Source organism: Lithobates pipiens, unplaced genomic scaffold, assembly GCF_037356315.1.
Source record: "Lithobates pipiens isolate NorthernLeopardFrog02 unplaced genomic scaffold, aLitPip1_a1.2 Scaffold_23, whole genome shotgun sequence".
Classification (NCBI taxonomy): domain Eukaryota; kingdom Metazoa; phylum Chordata; class Amphibia; order Anura; family Ranidae; genus Lithobates; species Lithobates pipiens.
In genome coordinates this window covers 64,830,601-64,844,357 of record NW_027507785.1, presented here as the reverse complement: position 1 = coordinate 64,844,357, position 13,757 = coordinate 64,830,601, and the positions used below count along the sequence as shown (strand labels likewise).

General features: G+C 42.5%; 1 protein-coding gene across 1 annotated transcript in view; it reads left to right on the top strand.

Annotated features, from left to right (window-relative positions):
* The window catches only part of LOC143927602 (IgGFc-binding protein-like), a 41,575-nt gene extending 28,157 nt beyond the window's left edge, over positions 1-13,418 (top strand). The window contains exons 5-8 of the mRNA XM_077451760.1: positions 1,433-1,606; positions 3,909-3,956; positions 6,698-7,882; positions 13,129-13,418. Of these exons, the coding sequence (XP_077307886.1) occupies positions 1,433-1,606; positions 3,909-3,956; positions 6,698-7,882; positions 13,129-13,196 (1,475 nt within the window). The 3' untranslated portion in view covers positions 13,197-13,418. The remainder of the gene's footprint in view (positions 1-1,432; positions 1,607-3,908; positions 3,957-6,697; positions 7,883-13,128) is intronic.
* Positions 13,419-13,757: the final 339 nt, after the last annotated feature.

Here is a 13,757-nt window from a genome sequence, read left to right as displayed (position 1 = left end):
GTGTGAGCAACAAAGACACAGGAAATTTGGTCAAAATTGATGGCAAGATGAATGCAGTATGTTATCAAAAAATACTGCAGAAACATTTTCATCAGCCAGGAAGCTGCGCATGGGACGTACTTGGGCATTCCAACATGACAATGATCCAAAACACAAGTCGCCCTTTCATTGGCTACAGCAGAATAGTGAAGTGAAGGTTCTGGAGTGGCCATCTCAGTCTCCTGACCTCAATATCATTGAACCTCTTTGGGGAGATCTCAAGCGTGCCGTTCATGCAAGACAGCCCAAGAATTTACAGGAACTGGAGGCTTTTTGCCAAGAGGAATGGGCAGCTTTACCATCTGTGATGATAAAGAGCCTCATCCACAAATAAATATATAATATATTATATAATATATATGTAAACTTTTGATCAGGGTCATTTGGGTAGTTTCTGTTGTGATTATGATTTAAAAAATAGTAAACACAGCTGATTGATAATAAATGGCTTCAGCCAAACACTAACCATGAGTGAAAGAAGCATTTTTGTGTTATCTTTCCTATTTTCTGAAAAGTGGCCAAGAAATCATAAATTCTGCCAGGATATGTAAACTTATGAGCACAATTGTACATGACTCTTATATTCAGACAAAAAAAATTAATAAATCCATATCAGTTTTGGGTTGGGTTCACACTGCCATATGAAGTGGCTCACATCAGGGGGTCCGTTGTGTCCTTGTTCACCATTTCAGGTCTGATTTCGGTCTGGATTTTTGGCTGAAATCGGATCTGAAACGGACCAGAAGATGCACAGGACACCCGTGCAATTCGCTCGGCAGCCGTCCCGGAGATGTGTGAATCAACTCCATAGAGAGCCTCTCACAGTCTCCTGACATGCGAATTGGATATGGCGAAACTCACATCCAATTCGCAATAATGTTAACCCAGCCTTATGGGGTTTAAGTCAATTTAGGTTTGTTTATTAAAGATATTCCTCAATAAATGAGCTGTCTAAACCCAAAACACTGTAGCTTTGCCCTTCCATTCCAAATTGTCCTGTGTATTACTTGGGCAAAGTTCAAATTTCTATATGTAAATGGATTAACTAAGTCTATAGCTCTAAGCCAGGTATATGCAATTAGCGGACCTCCAGCTGTTGCAAAACTACAAGTCCCACTCTGCCTCTGGCTGTCATGCTTGTGGCTGTCAGATTCTTGCTATGCCTCATGGGAATTGTAGTTCTGCAACAATTGGAGGTCCGCTAATTGCATATCCCTGCTCTAAGCAGTCATGGTTCTTCTACGCTATAAAAGGTCTAAATATGAAATTCCTCACATTATGGCTCTTTTTACTTTTCCTTGATATATTCTTTGTATGCATTATGTTTATAAAGAAGGGCTTCTGTATATTATTTTTCCTTTGCTAGGTAACGCTGTTATACTTTTTTTTCCAGTGATATATGCTGTAGGTGGAAGCGCTAATGGTCAGCTCTGTGTCTTCCCATTTATTTATAAATCCAAGTGGTATTCTGACTGTACCGGTGTTGGAACCTCTGATGGGCGTCTCTGGTGTGCTACAACAGGGGATTATAATAAAGATAACAAGTGGGGATACTGTCCACAAGAATGTAAGTGTTGTGTTTGGTCTTGCTGATGATGTGCTGTGGGTTTATCAAAACTCTACACTTATATCTACATTAACAGAACAGTTGTCATGTATAGGCCCCAAAATCTTATAGATATTATCTGTGGTCCTGTTTAAGGAATTTGCATATTTGTAGGTAGATGCAGTGCAGTGTGGTGGCAGAAAACACTCAGGGTCCCAGTGCAGAGAAACAGAAATATATTGTACTTGAAGTTCAGCAATGCACAACAAACCCAGCAGGAAGGCAGCCGGACTGGGAACACTCACAGGATGTAACAATGATGTGTCAGTAGTAGAAGGTTTCAGGAGTGCCGACAGCATCACACAAACTTAGAACCTTGTAGGACACACATTCATTTCTGTTAACTTCACCTATATGTTATTCAAAAGAAGATACTAGTTCAGAGAGTCATATGGAGTTTGATTGACAAGCCCACATGTAACACTATACTTGAAGTAATGTACTGATTATGTAATGTCATATAACCAAACAAACTATATGAACACATATTAGCAATTTTAAACTACAATAAAGTAACTATATACTAATACATATTAATATGACTGAGACTACACTAAACTTAACAAGATATAAACCAAAAATATCGAACTACTTATACTAATCTATTCTTGTCTTCTCATGACATTCTATACCAAGATACCTTGTATGTCATACTGAAATTGGCTACACAAGAAACATCCAGCAATGCTCAGCTTTAGATGAGGCTATATTTTACTGAACATTTGATCAAGGTCATTCATACACACTATATTTATTATGACTAATCATAAAACCAAATATGTTTTGCAAGCTTGCTGTGAATAGAACACCTATAAGTGCCCAAATATGAATTTTAAATAATATTTTAACACAGGTACCTGGATTTGACACTTCACCACTTCTGCTCGGAACACTTAAAGGATCTGAGTGGAAGTTCTCCTCCCTCGTCCATCCTGTAGTCTTCTGGGACATGTCCTTGCACATGCGCAGTGGGCACCTGGCTGTGAACCCACAACTGTCACAGCTGGGTGCCCACAGTTAAGATGCTGATGTCCGGGACCAAAGAGGGATGGGGAAAATGACTTTGGTAAGCACAGCGCTGGATCTTGGGACAGGTGAATGTCTATTTATTAAAAGTTAGCATCAACAATTATGTCTGGAGCTCCTCTTGCCTACTTGCCTACTGGGAACTTTTACCCCCTTCCTGTCAAGGGCAATTTTCACCTTACAGCGCTGTCAGACTTTGACAACTGCGTGGTCATGCAACACTATACCCCAAATACATTTTTATCATTCTTTTCACACAAATAGAGCTTTCTTTTGGTGGCATTTAATCACCATTGGGTTTTTCTTTTTTTGCTAAATAAACCAAAAATACAGAGAATTTGGAGAAAATAAATGTTTTTCATTGTTATAAAATTTTTCAAAAAGGCAATTTTTCTCCTTCACTGATATGCGCTGATGAGGCTGCACTTATGAGCACTGACAAGGCAACACTGGTGGGCACTGATGAGGAGGCACTGATGAGACTGTACTGATAGGCAGCGCTGATGGGCACTGATAGGTGGCAATGATTGGCACTGATAGGCAGCACTGGGCACTGATAGGCGGTACTTATGGGCACTGATAAGTGGCACTAATGGGCACTGGTAGGCATTACTGATAGGCAGCACTGATCGTGAGACTGATGAGGAGGCACTGATGAGACTGTACTGATAGGCAGCACTGATGGGCACTGATAGGTGGCATTGATGGGCACTAATAGACGGCACTGGGCACTGATTGGCGGTACATATGGGTACAGATAAGTGCCACTAATGGGCACTGGTAGGCATCACTGATAGGCAGCACTGATCGTGAGACTGATGAGGAGGCACTGGTGGGCACTGATTGGCAGCAATGGTGGGCACTGATTGGCAGCACTGGTGGGCATCAATAGGCATCACGGATAGACACTGTTGGGACTGCACTGATAATCAGGACACTGATAATCACGCGTTTCTACAGTTGAGTGGAAAGTTATACACAAAAAACCTTTCTATGTTTGCCTGCCTTGGAAGATAAAGTTTGAGATATCACTAGAACCTCAATTGTCAAGGAACCAGAGATCTGAAGGAGTCCAGACAGAGCAGTCTGTGATTGTGAGAAAGGTCTAGAAGAGATTATGGCCTAGTCAAAAGTGTGAGATCCAGTGTATTTTGGAGGTATCCTGATCCAGACCTCACCATTCTTCCCATATTACCATGTGCAATAAACTTGTTCTATATGTTATCATTTATAACAGTGAATGATGCCCATAATGCTGAGCAAACAACTACAACTGAGATGCCAAGTAAGTGAATTTGATACATTTATAATGTAGCTGAAGATCAATATTCATGTGCAAATACTGAAGATCAGTTTAAAGTGATTGTAAAGTCTCTTTTTTTGTTAAAAATAATAAACATATCATACTTACCTGCTCTGTGTAATGGTTTTGCACAGAGTAGCCCTGATCCTCTTCTTCTCGGGTCCCTCTTTGGCTCTCCAGGAACCCCCCCCCCCTCGTGTTAAGAGCTGCGGCCTGGCCCTGCCCCCTCTCTCTCCTCATTAGCTAATTGAATTTGATTGACAGCAGCAGGAGCCAATGACGCTACACTGCCATCTCAGCCAATAAGGAGGGAGAGCCGAGACACTCCTGCAACATCCCTCGATGGAGATGGGGCTCAGCTAAGTATTGGGGGAGTTAAGGGGGGCTGCTGCACACCCTGTTAAGTGGGCAGGTCATTCTTGGGGAGGGAATGTCTTCCCTGGAGAGGAAGGGCCAGACTCAGCAGAGTGTACAGAGTGTATGTGTTCCCCCGTAAAGAAGGCCTTGTTTTTATACTGTGTTGGGTGTGGGTTGAATCTGGCAATTAATCAATCAGGAGGTAATATTGGGCACACAGCTAGCAGAGCAAATCTTTTCACATCACATTCAAATTGAAAGAGGAGCAAAAGGCCAAAATTGTAAAGATAAGACAAGCCATAATTTAGCTAAGACTTACCGTATATACTCGAGTATAAGCCGAGATTTTCAGCCTCTTTTTTGAGGCTGAAAGTGCCCCCCTCGGCTTATACTCGAGTCATCGCTGTCTGTCTGCCCGATCAGCGTGTCGAGCAGACAGACAGCGGCCATTCTAGGATTCAAAGGCCGCGCCTCCGTCGGTGATAGGCGGAACACTGAATTTCCCAGCAGTCTGTGTTCCGCCTATCACGGACATCCTCTCATCCTCGTCCGTAGTATGAGGATGAGCGGACGTCCATGATAGGCGGACCACTGACTGCTGGGAAATTGAGTGTTCCGCCTATCACGGACATCCGATAGGCGGAACACTCAATTTCCCAGCAGTCAGTGGGAAATTGAGTGTTCCGCCTATCACCGACGGAGGCGCGGCTTTTGAATCCTAGAATGGCCGCCGACGAAGAGCTGAAGGACGGAGGCTCGGCTCGGGACGGGCCGGGACGGGACGCAGGCTGGACGGGACGCAGGCTGGACGGGACGCAGGCTGGACGGGACGCAGGCTGGACGGGACACAGGCTGGACGGACGCAGGCTGGACGGACACAGGCAGGCTGGACACAGGTAGGCTGCACGGACACACACACACACACACACACACACACACACACACACACACACGGATGCATGCACACACACACACACACACAGGGATGGATGGACACACACACACACGGATGCATGGACACACACACACACACACACACACACACACACACACACACGGATGCATGGACACACACACACACACACACACGGATGCATGGACACACACACACACACACGGATGCATGGACACACACAGGGATGGATGGACCCACAGGGATGGACGGACACACAGGGATGGACAGGCATGTCTCACCCTCGGCTTATACACGAGTCAATAATTTTTTCCAGTTTTTTGGGGGTAAATTGGGGGCCTCGGCTTATATTCGGGTCGGCCTATACTCGAGTATATACGGTAATAGCTAAATAAACATTGAAATAATGTGAGCATGCCTACAGACTGAGATTGAAACAGCAGTGACAAACAGATTTACCAAATAAGCATGTGAGTAGTAGAGTCAATGTTCAGTTTGAAGTAGATGGGGGTATAAACGCAGATTTACCTGTGAAGAGAGAAGAAAATGTTCAGATGGATCTTGCAAGAGCAGAAGTGCCACTTATTTAAAGAACCCCACTTCTTTGGAAGAACCCCCTGTATGTGCAGCCCCCTGTATGTGTAAACCCTCCAGAATTGTAAAATTAAATAAGTACTAATAATGGGGCAGAACAAATATGAGGACTGTGAGATTTCCTTTAGTTGAATTGACAAAAGTGGGCCCATTTTAGAGCTGGTAACATTGAGGATATTCAGTATAATTTTAAAGAACAGTTTTTGTGGGTAAGAGGCATAGGGGAGGAGTATGAATGGTATAAAAGTGGGAAGTATGTGCAGGTGAGGGAGGGGAATGTGGATGGTCTAGTCCACACAGTGGGCACTATGTACATGAGAGGAGTGCTGCAGCTCCAATTGCCCCTATGTTAATCCGGCCCTGGATATAACTGGGTACTAGCATTTATAGGTAAAGTTGATCCAGGGAATTGCCTCTGGGGGGATGAGGAAGGACATTTTTTTCCCTACTGTAGCAAATTGGAACATGCTTTGCTGGGGTGTTTTTCGGCTTGTGTATATGGGATTGTATGATTTATTTATTTTTTATTGGTTCAACCAGATGGACTTGTGTCTTATTTCAACCTGACTAAATATGTAACTATGTAACTATGAAATGTCCTTGAATAAAAATGTTCTTTTTGTTTAGTGGGATATGTTTTTTTTTTGAGGAGTGTAGGTGGTCTACTTAGGTAGTTTAGTATAGCTTATTTAGTTTTCTTTGAATTTATGTTTTTTTTTTCTTTTTTAATTGTTTTTTTTTGTTGATCTTATCTGTGTACTGTTGGTTTAAACTTTTTATTTTACTTATTTTTTATAAAATAATGAGAGATAATTTTCTGGAATCTATCTATTATGGAACTGTCTTATACATTTTACAGGTGGAGCTCAGAAAACCTTCATTGTGGTATTTATGGAAAATTATTTCCCAGAATCTGCTTCAACATTTCAGCTCCATCTTGTTGCTTACAGTGAAGCAGCCAAAATCGATGTCACTATCGAAAACTCAAAATTCCATCAAACAGTATATGTTGGAAGTAATAACTCCACCATGTTGTCCTTGAGCAACCAATACATGGCCACTGGTAATGGATTGGCAACTGGTAAAGTTGTGACAGTTAAATCAGATGTTGACATATCTGTATTTGGGTTCAACATAGTTGACTTAACTGCTGATGCCAGTTCCATTCTCCCTGTAGAAGACCTGGGCACAGAATATTTCATATTCACCCCTGGATCAGGATATAAAAAGCAGTTTGCTGTAGCCACAGGTGTGAACAGAATAGAATGGGTAAATGTTACAGTCTCAGGATCTCTCACATACAACGGAAAGTCCTACAGTACTGGAGACACTTTTTCCTTTTCTCTTGCACCCCATCAAGTCATCCAGTTTCAAAGTTCCACCGATTTAACTGGCACCAGAATCGTGGCCTCAGCACCAGTGGCTGTTTTCACTGGTCATGTCTGTTATGCCGGTCCAGATACAAAATGTGATGTCCTGTTTCAGCAGCTATATCCTGTGAGGGACTGGGGGAAATCCTTTATTGTGGTTCCACTCGCTAATCACACCAAAGATATCATCGATATAATGGCAGCGTATGCAGATACTACAGTGAAAGTAAATCAGAAAGAGTACACTCTTCAGCCAGGTTCTCACATCCACCTTACAGTAGACAAAAGCATTCTTCTAAATTCATCAAAACCTGTTTGGGTTTCATATCTCTCTCAAGACAAAAATGACCCGTTTCTTACAACTGTTCTACCACTCCAAATGACGAGTCAGCACTACAAATTTGTTACAGACTCTTTCTTTGACAATTATATCATGATTGTGTCTCAGGCATCTTCACCCGCAGAGTTTTTCCTGGACCAAAAGCCTTTGAGTCAATACAGCTTCTTCACCAAAGAGATGAATGGATTCAGAATTTGGGAAGTCTCTTTAGGCAAAGTTCATGGAGTACATGAAATATTTCACAAAAGCTTGCCATTCAACGTATATGTTTATGGATTTGAAGCTTCAGTTTCCTATGGATATACAACAAGTGGGCTGCAACCCAAGAATCCAGGTAATAAATTGTATATTCTTTACTAATATAAGTGTAGCGCTGTCCATGAGGGGCTGCTGGTAACTGGCTCTCCTACTCCTGCACAGCTAGGCACACCGCATTCTCCGCTTGCATGGAAACACAAGAACTCATTCCCTTTTTGTTTTTTCATGTTTTATTAGTGGTAACAACTTCAAAGTGAAGGGCTTTATGGGATGCCCAACTTGAACCAAGAACAACAGGGGACAACTTCCTTCATCTGTACAAAAAAATATCCAATATCTGTTTTCTCTCCTGTATATACACACAGTCCTTAGTGGATTTAGAAGGAAAATTCCATTACAGACTAGGAGCTCCCAGCCCCTCTTGGAAATAGCATAAAACTTTGGGAAAACTGCATGCAGGGGTGTATTCTCTCCTTGTGTAAAACTCATCCCAGCTGCACTGCTTGCAGGCACTACCAACCACAGTCTCAAGGAGTGGAATTCAGCTTGGCCGGTCTGTACCCCAGTGGGTAGGCTTCCAGATAGGATGGGATGTCTCTGCACTTTCCCTACTCCTCTGGAACCTCTTCCTGATGCTAAACACTGTCCCTGCCAGACAGATGACTTGTCCCTACTCTAGCCACACGTGAAATGCGCACCAAGCCTTGGAGCCAGGATCTTAAATAGTCTCAGTCTGACCAAAAATGGCCACCATAATCACAAATGGTGCGCCAGCATTCAATCGGATAACTGCCCCCTGTGACCCAGGAAACCATAGAGCAGGGGTGCTCAACCTGTGGCTCTCCAGCTGTTGAGGAACTACAAGTCTCATGAGGCATTGCCAGGCTGACAGTTACACAAGCCTGACTCCCGAAAGCAGAAGCATGATGGGACTTGTAGTTCTGCAACAGCTGGAGAGCCACAGGTTGAGCACCCCTGCCATAGAGGAACTAAGTTGCTCTTTACTTCTTTACCCTCTGCAATGCCGCCACGGTTGAACTCCACCTGCAGTGGAAAAGCATACTATACCTGCCTACATATGTTTGCCAGCATTAGCTCCTTTAACTATCCAAAAACATAAAACACGTCTGTAAATTTAAATGTTTATATTTTTCTCCATTGAAGGATTTAATGGTGTTGCCAACTACACTGATTAAAGAGTAGTCACATCAGTAAATATGCATAACAGAATTCCTCTAGATTAGGGGTGCTCAACATTTTAAAGAGCACCTTAAGTGATTTGGTGACTGACTGTGGGCCACAATGAAAAATAGGGTTTTACTGCCTCCTCAAACTGCAAATGTAGATGAGCCCTTGCTGTCCTGAGCTCCTAAAAGGGTGCTTTTACACTGATGTACTGCAGTTTACCAGCATCAGGGGTGCAATGCAGTGCACCTCCGACTTTCCTGGGGGGTTAGCTGCACTGAGCCATAGACTTCATCTTGCGAGTGTGGTGCACATTCTGAAAGCGCACCAAAACTGCTCTCAGAAACTGCACCTGCAGATCAGTGTGAAAGCAGCCTAATATCCTTTTTTTTTTATAGGCGCTAATATGCCCATTGCAAAAGTGCAGTGTATGTGTTGTCTTTTTCTCTTCCAGCTTCTGCTGGCATTGCTCTGCAGGCTACTATAAAAGTTTCAGGCAAAGTGCACTTGGTGTCCCTCCACCTGGGATAGGAGCCAGTGCTACTGAGCTCCTGCTCCATAAGTGGCCTGTGCCGGCTCTATGCACTCTGATGCTCTGGGAGGGCGTTGATTGTAATACTGGCTTGCAGTCCCACCATCCCAGAGCATGGGCATGCTCTTCCTTGGTTTGAGGTGGCAGGCCACTAGTTGAGGACCCCGTACTGTAGATCTGCTCCCAGGCCCGTTTCCTCTTTTTAAAAGAATGAGGCCAGTAGATCTAGGGATGGCAGGAAAGTTCTTCTTCATACAACATCAGAAATGCAAATTGTCTGCCTTGTCTTCTCCTTCCCAAAGGATATTCTTTAGTTTAATGGTATAGCTGTTAGCCAATGCTGTTTCCAGACAACTTTCTGGATTGAAATTGGTATTTTAAGACAAACTGCAAAGTTCTATGAATCATGTCTAGTTGTTAAGAACAAAAAATAATAACTTTTATACTTGTGTGGGCTGTGTTTGAGCACAGCTCTCAACTGATCCTCATTTGAAGGCATTGTCCTTCGTTCCAAACCAAAAATCTGTCCTCCTCAATTGTCCTACTTTTTAGCCAGATGCTTTTGCTTTGATGACATTCCCATTATTCAAGGCTTTCACCTAGTGTGTGTTGTGCTTCAAATGCTACTTTATGATATCAGCGAGTGACTTTTTTTTTTTTCACTTCTTATGTTAAGTGCTCCAGAAACCACAAATAAATAAATAAATGTCCATAAAGTCCACGATAGAAGGTTAAAATAAGGATGCAACAAATCCAGGAGTATCCTGCAGCTCTTGGTATGGTGATCTAGGATGGATCCACTCAGAAGCACACGAAAGAAAGCATATCAGCAATGTGCAGGCGTTAGTAAAAGCAATGTAGCATAGTTTTATTAAAATATAGCATACTTTCATGTGAGAAGCTCATGCCCAGGCCAGAGTGCCATGCATGATGGAAAGGGCAGTCCCAGAATCAAGTTCCAATTTGCCTATCAGACAGCTGCTGTGCAATGGCGTCAGCCCCGCTGAATGGAAAGATAGCCAGTGGCTTCTAGGCTGTAACTCACTCACTAGAGGTAGAGCAATGTCAAGAGGTGGGCAGGCAGCAACACATTTCAGGGGCACCATCCTCTTTGTCAAGCTAGCCTGAGAAAGTTCTGGCTTATAACACAGTGGACTGAAACAGTCGGGGAGAAAAAGAGTGAGCAGCAAGGCCTTGCACAGTTGTTGTGTGATAAGGCAACGTGGACTGCAAAAACCAGCATATGGAAAATTACAAATTCGACATTACAGTAAATTTCATCAACATACTTAAAAACAGACTTAACTCAATTCATAAAACTTGATTACCGCATATGCAATCAATACAAGCAAGGTTGTAAATAATGAAAATTATCATAAAAATTAAAGGGCCATTAACCCCAGACTATGAAAAACTCTCATTACATGTTATATAACAGAGTGTTCATACAAAGCCACTAAAACATTTGTTTTGTGCAGATATTGTGTAAACCAGCTGGTGTCCTCTACGGAGCATGCTCTAATTTCAGTTCTCTTCTAAGCTCCTAATTTTCTCCTTTTTTTTTCTCCCTGTGCAGTCTACATGACTATAGAGTCACACATGTGGGTGTAAACAGTGGTAAAGGACACTCCCCTCTTCCTCCATGCCCTCCTAATGCTAAACAATTTAGGGTCGGGTATAGTATATACTGATTGATTAAATTCACTGATAAACTCACAAAAGCTTTGTTTTAATATAAATCAGTATTAAATATATCAATTAAATTGCTGTGAAAAGTGAAAAAAGAGCCTTGGATGCAGATGCCGTCTGAGCAAAGTGAAAGTTAGTGTCAAACATCTTTGACTCCACTAACTACAGATAAGGGCATGAAAAAATACACATTTGATGTTCAATACATATTTTTTGGGAGCTACAAAACAATTGTTTGATATTTGAATTGCTCTTCTGAACTTGTTTTTTTTTTTAAGTCACCTGACCGGCACAGCACCAATCAGGGCTGATCAGACACAGACTGTAGAGAACATACATAGCATACATCAGTAAATTAACCACTTCAGCTCCGGAAGATTTACCCTCCCTCATGACCAGGCCATTTTTTTTTTTTGCGATACACCACTGTGTTACTTTAACTGATAATTGCACGGTCATGTGACACTGTACACAAATAAAATGTTTGTCCTTTTTTTCCCTACAAATAGAGCTCTCTTTTGGTGGTATTTGATCACCTCTACGATTTTTATTTTTTGCAGTATAAAAAAAAAAAAAAGACAGACAATTTTGAAAACAAAAACAGTATTTTTTACTTTCTGCTGTAAAACATACCCAATAAAAAAAATAAAAAAAAATCTAATTTCTTCATCAATTTAGACCAATATGTATTATGCTACATGTGGGTTAATGCATGACTAAATTAAAGATATAGGGGAGGAACTGCATGCATCCACAGTGTCAATATCAGATGTGCTCATGATTAACGCAATCTCAGGAGGATTTTGGCAACTTTCTAAATTGCATGAGAGCCCTAGACACTAAAGGCCCCTTTCACATGAGTGGTCCAATCAGGTCCACCTATCAGTTTTTCAGGCGGACCCGATCAGATCCTCCATTCTCCGCTAAGTTGCAGCGGACATAAATGGACTTGTTTTAGATTTGCCTACCTACAATCCAATCCGATCCAGCAAAAACAAACAGAAGGGGATCCGTTCCTCTCTGTCTGGCTAGATCAGAGAGCAGTCGAGTGTAAATGGGCAGCTGGTCCGTTTACATCCGACTGCCCATAGAGCAGAACAGGCTATGTCTGTGTCCACTCTGCATAAGCAAAATAGACACGGACCTGTCATCCACCCACTCCGCTCAGCAGGGGATCAGCGGATGGACCCGTTGCTGAGAAAAACAGATCTTGCCCATGTGAAAGGGGCCAAACAGGGCAACACAGTAACTTAGATGGTAGCACTTCTCCCTTGCAGCAGTAGGGTCCTCATTTCAAATCCAGACCAGGACACTAACGGCATAGCTTGTGTGGGTTACCTCTGTTTTCCTCAGTTGAGTGTGGCTTCCTTACCTTTTAGGTGCATTCAGGGGCGGACTGACAACTCATGGGGCCCTGGGCAGTAGGAGATTATGGGGCCCCCGGGCAATAGGAGATTATGGGGCCCCCGGGCAATAGGAGATTATGGGGCCCCCGGCAATAGGAGATTATGGGGCCCCCGGCAATAGGAGATTATGGGGCCACACAGTACACACACACATACAGTATACACACATAATACACATACACACTGAAAATGTACTGGAGAGGGGGGGCAGCTATAATCTTGGTATTTTTAAAAAAACTGAGATTTTTACATACTGTCACTGGTTTTATTGAGGCTGGCAACCCTGATGGGGCCCCCTAGTGTCATGGGGCCCACAGGTAGTGCCCGAGTGCCCCAATGGTCAGCCCGCCCCTGGGTGCATTGAGTTCCCAGTGAGAAAAATGCTATAGAAATACAAATTTATATTGATTAAATGTATGCAGCTCAAGGTCCTTTAATTATAAGAAATATTTCTCCTTGTAATAATGGTCATTTAGCACAGCAATTACAAGTTTATCTTTATCAATATAGGGGCCCAAGGGACTACAGTCAACCAGGAGGAGGAGAATGCTAGAAGATGGTTTGAAAATGCTGGCTGACAAAAAACATTTCATGGAACCACAGCGCCTGATTTGTTACATATACAGTGGCATAGGATCAATATTGAAAATATATTTACTTTTGTCAGTTTGTTATACTCTTATCTACTAATCTTCATGTTGTGCACATTGTGTGCAATTGTTGTTTTACCTATATCGCTGAATATGTTACTGATGTTACATCCATTTTTAAAAAATTACTTTGATTTAAGTAAATCAATACACAGCACAAAAATTGTTATCCAAATTGATTTTTTTTATTTATTTACAGTATTTAAAGCACATTTGAAATCACATTTTCTGAGAAGTTGTAATAATAGGGAGTAGGGTAGAGGAGGAATACTGGGAACAGAGTTAAAAGGAAGTAGGCTAGGAGGACTGGGAGGGAATGTAAGGGGTTGGGACACTGGATTGGGAGAGAAAGGGAGCAGGCTGGTCCTGCTGTTGCAGGTGGTGGCTCTGGGGAGGATAATGTTGCCGTCTATGGCATGAAGATGGAGCCAGGGGAGATAGTGGTTGGTAAAGGAAAAAATGGACAGTTGCTCCCTGTGCAGGATCCCC